The sequence below is a fragment of the Pituophis catenifer genome, unplaced genomic scaffold (assembly GCF_029215685.1).
Source record: "Pituophis catenifer annectens isolate HBS135680 unplaced genomic scaffold, rPitCat1.0.hap2 SCAF_4, whole genome shotgun sequence".
Classification (NCBI taxonomy): domain Eukaryota; kingdom Metazoa; phylum Chordata; class Lepidosauria; order Squamata; family Colubridae; genus Pituophis; species Pituophis catenifer.
This window is the reverse complement of record NW_027256884.1, coordinates 81,219,592-81,232,659: the sequence shown is the minus strand read 5'-3', so window position 1 is coordinate 81,232,659 and position 13,068 is coordinate 81,219,592. Positions and strand designations below refer to the sequence as shown.

The 13,068-nt window shown below is 34.9% G+C and overlaps 1 protein-coding gene across 4 annotated transcripts in view; it reads right to left on the bottom strand.

The window, feature by feature from the left end:
- APP (amyloid beta precursor protein) overlaps nucleotides 1-13,068 on the bottom strand; it is a 133,452-nt gene that overhangs the window by 27,759 nt on the left and 92,625 nt on the right. For 2 of the 4 annotated variants that reach the window (XM_070942639.1, XM_070942638.1), the window contains exon 7: nucleotides 6,351-6,518. The exons of the other annotated variants lie outside the window; for them this stretch is intronic. In XM_070942639.1, coding sequence (XP_070798740.1) covers nucleotides 6,351-6,518 — 168 coding nt within the window. The remainder of the gene's footprint in view (nucleotides 1-6,350; nucleotides 6,519-13,068) is intronic. 4 annotated transcript variants of the gene reach the window in all.

Sequence of the window (13,068 nt, the reverse complement as noted above, 5' to 3'; positions counted from 1 at the left end):
TATTTTGACTCTCAATGGCTTTTCAGGTTCTCAACTGAAGTCACCCATATAATCAATAACATGATTTTTTTTAATCCCATGATTGAAATAAAGCAAATCTTCCACTATTCAGTTGGTCTTTCCCCATTTAAAAACCACAAATTAACAGCAGATTTAATGAAGTGAAATGTGCAGATACTCAGAATTCTTGTCATTCATTTTATTCTCCTTATTTATCCAAAATTTGTATGAATATTGAATCAAACTTCAATTGTAAAGCATACTTTCTTTGGTAGAAGTTCATTTTTTTACAAGTGCCATCTAGACAACTTCTGAAAGTTAAAAAATAAAAATAGAGAACATCGAATATCTTCTTGTAACCAAGTTTAACATTTTAATGTTCAGGTAGACTTTGTTTAGCAAACACAATTGGGACGAACAACTCTTGTCACTAAGCAATACAGTTGCTACACGAAACATTACATGACTGCAACAGACTGACAATGCCATTTCCCATTTAATCATTTAAAAAGTCACTAGGGGTCATTAAGTGTGACATCACATGACCATGACTTGAAATTTTACTGCTAGCTTCTCCATTGACTCTGCTTCTCAGAAGCTAACTCTGAGGTTTGCAAATGGTGATCATATAACCAAGGGACTTTGTGACAATCAAACACCTGTCAGCTGTGAACTGACCAAATTTTGATCACATGACCACTGGGATGTGCCACGATCATAAATGCAAGAACTGGTTATAAAGTTACTTTCTCAGTGATATAGGAATTTCAAATGGTTGCTAAACAGGCAATTGTTAAGCGAGGTCTACCTGTATGTTCTTTTGTTCGTGCAAAATGGCACATTTGGACACAATCTCACAGCTTTTAAAGTTTAAATTACAAATTTGGTAAAAAGAACTATATAGGCCAGGGGTCCCCAAACTTGGCAGCTTTAAGATTTGTGGACTTCAACTCCCAGCTATGCTGGCTGGAGAATTCTGGGAGTTGGTCCACAACTCTTAAAGCTGCCAAGTTTGAAGACCTCTGATATAGGCAAATACAAATTTTCAAGATGCTTTACCATCTGAAATTGCACTGTAACTCTAATATCTATTAAAAATGCTTAAGAAAGTTCATACAAACATATTGGATCTGCCATAATTGCACTGTTGATGAGGCCATTATAATATATTCAGCAAGAGTCAAGGGTTTTATTTGGTAATTCTTGGCAAAAGTGTTGTAAAATTCTTTACTAAGGAAATAGCTAGCCTCAATTCAGAGTGCACATCGGGGAACAAATATAAATGCTAATTAATTAGTGCGATTACGAGAGCTTTAATATTGAATTTGTGCACATCATACAAAATGAATCATGCTGATTTGGAACCATTCAAGACCTTTCCTTACACCTTTCAAGAAGGACAAAAACAGAGTTGAATTCCAATTGTTTACCAAGCAAAGACAGGGAAAAAAAGAAAGATATTTATCCTTGCAGTGCACTATTTAAAACTGAAATAAGATTCTTCTTCTCTAATTCCAAACTTCAGAATGCCTGTCCGGTAAGATCAGGCAAAGTAGGCATGTTCCACATGCCCTCAATTAAAAAATGCCCTCTCTTTGGACAAGGAAACATGCTTTCTCAGTCATGATACTTGCCCCCGAGAATAATATTTCCATAGAGATCCATATAGCTCCCACCTTAGTAATGTTCTGAAAGTCTTTTAAAAGCACGGCTGTTCTCACAAGCCTTATAGTAGGGTGATTGCTAAGCCTTTTATAAATTGTTTTTTATTGCAATGTTTGGTTTTCTCTTCTGGTGTTCTGCCCAAGCTACGGACCCCAAAGAACGCAGCACACACAAACTCTATACAAAGCTTATTTGACTCAAATAACTTAGTCTTTATCAACCAAAGGCTGTTAATGAACTTCCTTAACAGCCTACCAGAATTCTAAGATAAGGTAATCACAGTCTTACTAGAATTGGCAGAAAGCCCAGAAGCAATTTTGCAGACACGAAGGAGAGTGAACTAAAGTTGTTCTCTACAGCTTGTTGCAAGCCGTGTTCCTTCTTAAATAGGCTAAGGGAGTGGCCAATTAGCCCCAAGCCTTACTCTCGAGGAGACCTCCTCCTGAGAAGCCACTCCTGCCTTTTGGCAGCTTTGCACGCCCGTGCATTGAGAAGAGGCTCCTCCTCTTCGTCCTCTTCACTTAAAGGAGCTTCTGGAGATTCTGAAGGCCCTGGCTGAATCCCTGCCTCTGGCACCACATCTTCTACAGCCTCCTCACTGTCCGACTCGAGCGCCAGCTGCACAGGCTGCTGACACAGCATCACACCAGCCTCCTCATTGTCGGAATCAGCTACAATCTGCATAGGCCGCTGACGGGCCACAACATCTGGACATCTATGATCAGTTTCTTATTTTTTGCTTTTAAAATGCCTTACATTATTATGGCTGGTCACACAATTAGCCCAATATTTAGATTGGATTAGGCATTTTTTAATCCACCTATTGAGTCTTTCCCAAGGACTCGGGATAGGAAGATGCTATTGTTCGATGGTCTTAAAGGTATTGATACAGGATGTAAGCTGTTCCAAGTAAAGTTGTCTTAGTATTATTCTCTGTTCACAGCAATATGAAGTTTATATGCATCGAGATTTATTATACACATGTATAAAATAAAATTTTAATAGTATCTATGATCAGTTACTTTAATTGTTCCTGTTTTTAAAGTGTAAGATGCACTAACTTTATTATAAAGAGAGAAGAAAAAAAAATAGTTCTAATTCCTATGCTATTCGAGGAAGGAAGCAATGTCCCACAATTTAGCAGAATGTCATTAGCCTAGTAATTTTCTGACTTCCATAAGATTCAACACCTAAAAATGTGTTTCAAACCTTTATCTTTATATCTTTCTTAACATACTTAACATTAATGCTGTGTGTTACTTAGTACTGAATTTTTATGATTTGGGATCAATGCTACATTGCATTAATTTTAACAACCATCTGTCCTAGGAAACTAAAAGGAATCTTAAAAGCAGTTAAAGATTGAAATTACTGTTTTTAAGAAAAATCTTTTAAGGATTACTATTGTATTAACTGAACACACAACTCTTAAGATATTTACAGAAAACCAGACATGAACTTTAGGCCAGCTCAATCCTTCTATAACCTGTGATTGGTTTACATATATGAATACCAAAACATTGTATGTGAAATAAAGAAATAACAGAAACAACAGCCTGTACGGAATCTATTTTTAAGCCATCAATAACTGCGAGGGAAGTTTAACATATATTGCAGAATTGTACTATTTCCCAAAAGTATGACAAAGGTATTAGGATTCTAAAGTACTTATATATTTTAAAGTTCCCTGTTCAAAATCTCATTTGTTTTCTTAAAAATAACCCCACCTAATTAAAAATTGTATTTTTAATGCTTGATGAATTTTCTCCAGCATTATAACAAGGGGGGAATAAAGAAAAAAAGTTAACGAATTACAGTTATGATCTCATTTGAATTTTTTTAGACTGCTTGAAAAAATGTTAAGTAAATTATCCAAATATCCAAGCAATTTGGACCTTTGGAAATGGAGATACAGATAGTCCTTGACTTACAACTGTTCGCTTAGTGAACAAAGTTACAACGGCACTGAAAAAGTGACTAATGATGGTTTTTCACACTTATGACTATTGCTGCTTCCCCAAAGTCCCGTGATCAAAATCTGGACACTTGGCAACTGGCATGTTTATATGAGAGTTGCAGTGTCCTGGGATCATATGATCATGTTTTGCAATTTTCTGACAAGCAAAGTCAATGGGAAAGTCATACTCACTTAACAACCATTACTATCTTAACTGGTGATTCACTTAACAACTGTGGCAAGAATGATCATAAAATGGGGCAAAATTCACTTAACAGCTGTCTTGCTTAGCAGCAGAAATGTTGGACTCAATTATGGTTGTAAATCAAGTACTACCTGTATTGGACAGGAGGAATAAACAGACTGGCCTACTTAACAACCAGAAAAGTGGACTATAATATATAGATTGAAGCTCTTGATGAATAATCAGAAGCAATTCTCTAGTTTTTATTTTAAAATGTTGACTAAAAAGAAATTAGTTTCACTTACTCCGGCATGAAATTTTTGACAGTTTATCTGCAGCATAATGTATCTTGAGCTTTAAAAAGTAAATAAATTTAATTTGTCAGATGTGGCTATGATATATGTTTAGTCTAGTTTGATACAGAAAACATTCTGGTTATGTTTCATTGCATTTACTTTTCTTCCAATCCAGTTTCCCTCCTTGCCAAACACTGGTGGTAGATTTAACTGAGAAATGGCATCTGATGCAATAGACTCTAATATCAAAAAACAGCAGCAAGTTTGGTTTCTTTAATAATATTCTAATAATAAAGATTATTAAAGACAGCTCCAACTTAGAATTAAGGCAAAATTTCCTGACAGTGAGAACAATTAATCAGTAGAATGGCTTGGATGCTCCATTACTTCCATTACTGGAAGTTTCCAAGAAGAAATTGGGAACTACCGGTAATTGTTTAAAATGGTATAGAGCCTCCTATTCAAGCAAGGTATTGGATTAAAAGACCTCCAAGGTCCCTTCCAACACTGTTATTCTATGTTCAATCTCTGAATCACATTACCAGTCAGATCTTTCTCTGACAACACTTAAGATATTGCTGAGCACATTGTAAGCTGCCCTGAGTCTCCGGAGAAGGGCGGCATATAAATCAAACTTAAAAAAATAAAATAAAAAATGTTTTCCCTCAGAAGGGAAAAGAAAATACAAGGTAACAAATGAGACCTCACTTGCAAAATAAGATCAAAAACTTCTTGTGTATAAACCCCTTTTGAAAATAGTTATCCTGGAAAAAGAAACAGCTTTGAGAAGAGAAAACATTTCTTCTGCTGTTCCCTGGCTTCAGAGTGCAAAACATTAAATACCAGCTACCCAATACCCAAAGTAAACTTCTTCCACTTAAGCAGAACTAAACATACTTAATGACTTGTAGAATGTTTTCCTAAGCATATTTTCCTCTGAAATAACTCCAACTGAATTTAATTCAATTGTTCTCCCAATACTTGCATTTCAGACTGCAGTATAAGTACCTCAGAACAGAATTGACACAATGTATTTGACTGTATATTTATGTTTTGTAGTGTATATGCAGCTAAAATAATCAAATTCATATGTAAATAGAATGACTAAAATTAAATGAAAACATTACTGCATGAGTAGGTTGAACTAAAGAGAAAATGCAATAATTTCATAAAATATCATTCAACAATGAAAATTTCAGTAACCATGTAAACGAAATAATAAAGCTTATAATGAAAGGGACAAGGTTTGTGTCCATCTCCCCTTTTGACTTAGTCTTTTATCATCTTCTTTTTTGAAAGTGAAGAATAACTGCTTAGTCTTATTAGTCATAGTTTGTCATTTTATTAAACTGACAAGCTGTAGATTATCCCAGTGATCAATCTTTTGAAACACTTTGCTTGCCATAAGATGCATTATAATGTACCATAAAGCAGTTGTATAATTGTAACCAGTCAAATCAGACAATAAATATTCTACTGCATCCCCAAATGTATAAGAATATTATGGAAACATGTCAACTCAATAACTGGCACAAGCCTATTTTATAAAGATAAATTCTATTTTACCAGAATTAAATGTACAGCAATTATGTAAATGTAGGTATGATTTCATCTCCACAATCATCTATGACAAATAAATAAATGTGTACATGTATATATTGTATATACTGTGCATGCATATGTGTGATTATTCAGATCAATTTTTTTCTGAAAATATACATTTATTTTGTGTGGACATGTATTTTGTTGCATCACTACTATTTGTACAAAACAGGACACAAACAAAATAATATAACTGGAGGCAGTTTTACAAGCTTGCAGATTGTTTCTATTTTGATCATTCACTGTGATTGCATGAGAACAGTACACAGATGCATAACAGTGAGTATGTTTGTATAACAAGCTTTTAGCAGAAATTTTAAATTCTAAGTTTTTCATATCCCAGTTTCCATTACTGCAGCAGCAGTAATTTGTGTCTACAACATAGATGACAGAAGTCACTAATTGTCATGCCTGAATAGATAGAAAGCGAGAGAAACAGACGCACTAATGGCCAAACACATTCTACAAAGATGCGGGCAATTAGGAAAGCTGACAGAAATATGGTTAGTGATAGGCCCATTCCCAAAGTCTTTTTTTTAAAAAAAGAAGAACAAAAACAAAAATATTTACTACAGAACAGCAGAGGCAGGGTGGCATGAGATAGAAAAGAGAAAGAAACTGCCACAGGCTGGAAAGATCCACTTACTGACGCTGCCACAGACTGCCATGCAGTATTCCTCAGTGTCAAAGTTGTTTCGGTTTCCACCACATCCGCCGTAAAAGAATGGGGCACATTTTCCTTCAGTCACATCAAAGTACCAGCGGGAGATCATTGCTCGGCAAGGACCAGTCTCAGCTTGTTCAGAGCACACTTCTAATTATAGGAGATGTGGAGGAACTACATTTAGCATGAAAGTGGAATTGTTCATTCTATTCTATATACGTTCATTTGTATATGTAGATATGTCTCTACATATTTTCCAGGAAACAAAAAATTGGAAGTGGCTTTTCAATGAAGAAGTTTTATACCTTTATTACAGCATCAACAAAATTTTACTGCTTCAAGTTCCACTCTTTAAATTAAAACACATTGTTCTTGTTTTAGGTCAGTGCTTAAAGTCTATCAGGGAAGATCTGAACTGAAGACAGTTGATTCTATGGAAAATGCTCCTGTGTCACCTTTGTTACGAAACCATCTCCCAGAATGAAAAATGATGAGATTCAAATTCAACTACTTATTAGTATTACTCATTAGAGGTCAGATCAACTCAACAGTGTTCCAAACCTGTGGGGGAGGGAGAAGCAATAAACTTTTTTTAAAAAAAGTTACACAGCACGTAGTCATATTTACCTTCTATTATTTTAGTTATTTTTAATTATGGCCATCTATTTCAAAATACAGGGTCTAGGTAGCCTCTACAATGCTTACATTTCATAGCTAGTTTTTATTTAGATTTTCAGTTTTATACATTTTTAGATTAGAAATAATTATTCAGATCCTTTCACTCCACTTGATTTCATAATAATAATAACAATAACAATAATAATAATAATAATAATGATGATGATGATGATGATGATGATGATGATGATGATGATGATAATACTATTTGGATAACCTTTGCTATTTCTTCTTAATTGAAGTGGTATTTTCTATTGTCAACACTTTAGTAGTCTTTAAAAGGATATTATAAACTTTGTCATGTAAACTGTTTATTCCAGTTGTTCCCACAGAATACATTTTTGCTAGCTGCAAAAGTATATATAAACATATGAATAGTGCAAAAACACATTTTCTTCAAAATGTCCCCTTCCTTTTAATTTCTTAACAAAACCATACTGCCTAACTTTGAAATGAAATATTATGAAAAACCTATATGTTTGTTAGGGGTATATGGATTGATAAATTATATAAGAAAAAAGTAATGCTTTTTTGCCAAAAAGAAAACAAGTAGTTGTGGAAGTGTGCAAAACATTGTGATTTTAAAATATTTCAAATGTTTAACATGCCAGAAATATGACCTAATGACCTTTCCTAAAAGTGGATGTAAGCTTAACTTAACATCTGAATATGGCCCTTCAGTTTCCTCTGTTTAAAAGAAATGAAAGAACAAAGCTAGAGCGCATATTAGGTGAGAAAGGCTGCTGGTGGTTTAATATAGTTACACATTAAACTGCAGCCAGTAACTTGTCTAAACTGGTCAAAGTAAGTTTCATGCACACAGATATTGGAATATATTATGTGGAATAACGTAAGTGAATAGTGCCATTCAGTTCAATAATGCTTACGCTACAGCTCAGCATTCAAAATTGAGTTCCCAGGTTAAATTTTATCAATAACCTTAAAAATACAAACTAAAAATTATTATAACTAAAATATTTATATTTAAAGAATAAACAAAGACTTTTTTTGAGTTAAACTATATCTGCAGAATTACATGTTTAATTTTTAAGTATTTGAATCATACTGATGATCTTATATTTGTTCCAATCATTCCTTCCTTTTCTTTTCTTTGGTTTCTCCCACAAAATATGTTAAGAGAAATGGCTGACAACAATGCTGGCCAGGCATCTTCAAGTGTTGTGCTGTGGCAACAGCTGCATATTAGCTCACAAGACATGGCATCTTTTAGACATTTCATAAACAGTTGAGAGAGTTAGTAACATGCCTCTTGCCTTTTTTTCTAATATTTTTTGAGGAGTATATTAAACAACTAAAACTAATACAACAACCTAATATAGAAATACTGTGTGTATGTGTATGTGTGTGTGTGTTGCAGAGAAAAATCAAAGCAAATTGAAAAAAAGAACTTCCCTTTTCATACTCAGCAAATATAGTCAACATTAGTAACTTATCACTGTCTTTTAAAATATATACTCTTGCTTTCTTCTGACAAAGAGTTAAAAGAGGCAGTGCCCTTTGAAAGGGCAAAATTACCGCTTTGGAAAGAGCTCCAGAAGAGGCTACTTTCACCTCCACAAGATTGGTTGAAGGACTCCAATCTGGGCTGTTTGGGCTAACACTGTGGGATTGCTCACACTATCCACTAAAGGTATCCATTCTAGGCCTGCCTCAGTTGGCACTCAAGGTCTTCTATAATGAGCAGCTATAGCAAATGCACTGTAAGTAATCCCCAAACTGATCAGCCTATAAAACTTTGATCAGTGCTGCAGGAGAAGGCAGCTAAAAAGAACCGTCCCTTATATTTCTAGAAGAAAAAGATTAGAGGATATCCAAATTAGGATATGGTGAAGAAATCAAATAGCTTGCATGACTTGAATCAGTTCATTTAAGCAAATCTACTCCACTTCATAGTGTATGATTAACAGATATGTTGTCACAAGACCAAAACTGGGAAAATAAAAACAGCAGAATACAAGTCTCGGAGAAAATTATTTAGAGAGTACTCAGAGTAGAGAGTAGTATATCATGGCCAATAAAGTAGTCCTTAAAAAACTACTCCATATTCTGGGAAGTTTTAGAAAGGGAAATAAGATTTTGAAATACAAACATGTGTGACCTGTATTGTTAATTGTGAGGATTTAGGCTAAGAATTGTGAAATGTATTATGAGTTATTAATTGAATTGAGATTTAAAGTGCGTGAACAGAAGGGTAATTGTTTTGATTAAATAAATAAGAGTAACTTTTTTATAAGATGGTAACAGGGAGATAGGTGATTTAAGGTTAAGTATTGTTAATAGTGAGGATTTAAGGTAAGAATTGTGAAATGTATTATGAGGTATTAATTGAATTAAGATTTAAGGGGGGTTAATAGAAGGGTAATTGTTTTGATTGAGTAAACTTGAGTAAATTTTCTTTAAGATGGTATTAGTGGAGATAGGTGATTTAAGATTAAGAAATAAGTTTTATGGCAAAATAGAATATATAACATTATGTTAAAGATGATAAAAAAATTGTATAAATTGATGACCGGATCAAGGCTCTGTTGCAAAAAGATGTAATTTGTGTGTTGAGAAAAATAAAAATAAAAAAACTTTTTGCAAAAAAAAACCAAAAAACCCTACTCCATATTTTCAAAATACTGGTTTATGCCAACTATCTTTCAATTACAAATATCTCAGCATTGGGCAGATGGTTGAGAAGATTATATATATGTAGTCCAAGACATTTATAGAATAAATTAATTTTCATTTTTTTTTCAGCCGGATTAAAACTTGCCTAATTTTCCTAATTTCATATCTAGACCAATTTCAATATGATACAGGCACATATTAAATACATTTTAATAGCAATGTGAAATAAAAGGTCTCTCATAAAGTATCATACACACAAATGGATAACAAATGACTCAAGAGATGTCATGCAGAACTACTTCATATTCAGTTGTTGACTTAAATATAAGGCTGAAATGAATAAATAAAATTTAAAAATGTAAACAAAACAAAACCACTTATTGCTTTATAAGGTTTATAAGCTTTTAGAAAACTAAGACACATTCCATTTCTAACAAGAAATAAACATTTTCCACAAAATGGTAACGCTACAAGAAATACAGAATTAAACATTGTGGCTTCATGCCAAACCAAAGAGGAAAAATAAACCTCTTTACATATTTTCAATAACTTTCTCAAACTTTAAAAGCTTTTTGCTTCCTTTTTGCTATATAGTGTAACAGATTACTTTATATAATTTAAGGATGCCAAATAGTTATCTCTGCATTGCAGAACTAGCAATGAATAAAGCACATGCAATAAAGAATCTTGAGCAAGATTACTGAACCCAGGAACCATTTTCTACCTGCCATAATGTTTTACAGCTACTCATGAATACAAAACTCTTACAACTAAATCAATGGCTCCAGATATATTCTAGTTTTTTTCCAATTTTTTAAATCATATTGACTATTGTGGAGAGGTCCTATGCTTCCAAATAAATTTCATAAAATATTTGACATCTAATTCATTGTAGGTATTTGTTTGTGTACACCAAGAGCAGCTCCCCGGCGCACATGCGTGGGAGCACTGGAAACCGGAAGAGCAGTTCCCTGGCACGCCTGCAGGAAGCTGACCTTCCAGTTTCCTGCATGCACATGCGCGCCAGTCACCTAGTCTTCTGGTTTCTGGTGCACATATGCACGTGAAGACCAGTTGGCCGGCATGCATGTGTGCGCCGGAAACCAGAAAAGTGGAGACCAGCACGGAAGAGCAGAGACCAACTGGAAGCTCAGCGAAGACCAGCACCCTGGAACCCGGAAGAGCAGTGGGTGACAGCTGGCGTACCTGGAGAGAAGGCCCTGCATGCCACTTCCAGCATGCATGCCACAGGTTCGCCATTACGGACGAAGACTAAACATCAAAAGAAATGATTTAAATAAATGAAGCATATTATAATTTGTGAACATTTCTGAATAATTTACAGGTATTAAACAAGTTTTAAAACAGTTCTTTATTATTTGCTTTTTAAGAAAGAACTGAATTTTAAAAGATAATTTCTTAATTTTTATTAAAATATTGCAATGAGGCTTCCCAGAATGATAAAAAAGGGAATAAATGAAGGTTTTTTTGTTTTTGTTTTGTTTTTTAAATTTGATTTATATGCCGCCCTTTTCCGGAGACTCAGGGCGGCTTACAATGTGCTCAGCAATAGCCTTCATCCTTTTTGTATATTTATACAAAGTCAGCTTATTGCCCCCATAACTGGGTCCTCAATTTACCTACCTTAGAAAAGATGGAAGGCTGAGTCAACCTTGAGCCTTGGCGAGATTCGAACCTGCAGTAATTGCAGGCAGCTGGTCTTAATAACAGCTTAATAACAGGGTGCCTTAGACCACTGTACTACCAAGGCTCTTGGGGAAAAAACCCTTCTTTGTATTACAACAAGGTAGCTTAAGGTGAAGAACTAATGACACTTCAACTATTAGAGATCTTTTATAACTGAAATGTGATTTCGAGTTCCCAGGTGAGGAATGAAGATCTAAGATGTCTCTGAATGAGCAGAGATTATGATGATGGCTAAGACCAAAAACTGGCAAGTAGACCATTCCACAGAACATCTCTGAATAAAGATAGGAGATCACCCACTTGTGCTCTGGATGGTTGCTCCTCACAAGGAAACAGCAATTTCCTGTGGGTTTGAATGTCAGTAGATGAAAGAAATAATCAGGCTGTCAACTGCAATAAAGCCTTTTAAAGGTCACTGAGTGTGCTAACTCATTTTCCAATCACTTTTGGAAATTACCTTAGAAGTCTTCTGCTCCAACAAATGGCTGTTCAATCTCTTCTTGAAAGCCTCCAATTATAGAGCACCCATAATGCCTGGAGGCAAATGTTTCCACTGTTTAATTGTTTGCAGTGTCAGGAAATTTCTCCTTCATTCTAGGTTGGATCTTTCTTTGATAATCTTCTATCTGCTACTTCTTGTCCTGCTCTCAGGTGCTTTGGAGAATAGATTGACCTCCTCTTCTCTGTGGCAACCCCTCAAATATCGGAAGACTGCTATAATGTCACCCTTGTCCTTCTCTTTGTTAGACAAATCCAGTAACTGCAACCATTCATTGTATGATTTAGCTTCCAGTCCCCTAATCTTTGTTCATTCTTCTCTATGCTCTTTCTAGAGTCTCAGCGTTTTTTATACTGTAGTGACCAGAACTGAGTGCAATATTCCAAGTGTGGCCTCACTAGTGCAGTATAGAGCAGTACTATACTTGTGATTTTGATGCTATCCCTCTGTTGATGCAGCCTAGGATTGCGTTGGCTTTTTTGGCAGCTGCAGCATAATTCTGGCTCACATATAAGTGGTTGTCCACTAGGGCATCTTAGATCCCTTTCACAATTACTGCTGATGAGTATATACCTGTGCATTTGGTTTTTCTTGCCTAAGTGTAAGAGCTAAATGTAAATTCACCACTGAATTTAACTTTGTTGGTCCAATGCGAAATCAAGTCTATCAAGACCTTTCTGTATCTTGAGTCTATTCTTCTAAAGTATTCACTCTAGCATGGTGTCTGCAAACCTGGGCCCAAGATAGGACCTTGAGGTACCCTAATGCATGCTCCCCTCCTTATACTTGTAGTTCTGTTGAGGATTACATGTTGAGTGCACGTGATCAACTAGTTGCAAATCCATTTTGTGGTGATGCTGTCTATCCCAAATTTTTCTATCTTAACAAGAAGTGGGCTGCAGCTTACTTTATCAAATGCCTTACTGAAGTCTAAGTAAACTATGACAACAGTATTTTCCTGATCCACTAATTTAGTCACTTTGTCAAAAAATGTAGTAAGGTTTGTCTGGCATGATCTGTTTTGACACAACCATTTTCTTGTTTCTAGGTGTTTGCATATTCATTGCTTAATCTTTTCCAGGATTTTCCCAGGCATTGACATTAAGCTGATTTGTCTAAAGTTTTCTGGATTTATTTTCCCCTTTTAGAAGACTGCAACCTAGGTCTCTGGTGGTTTCTGGT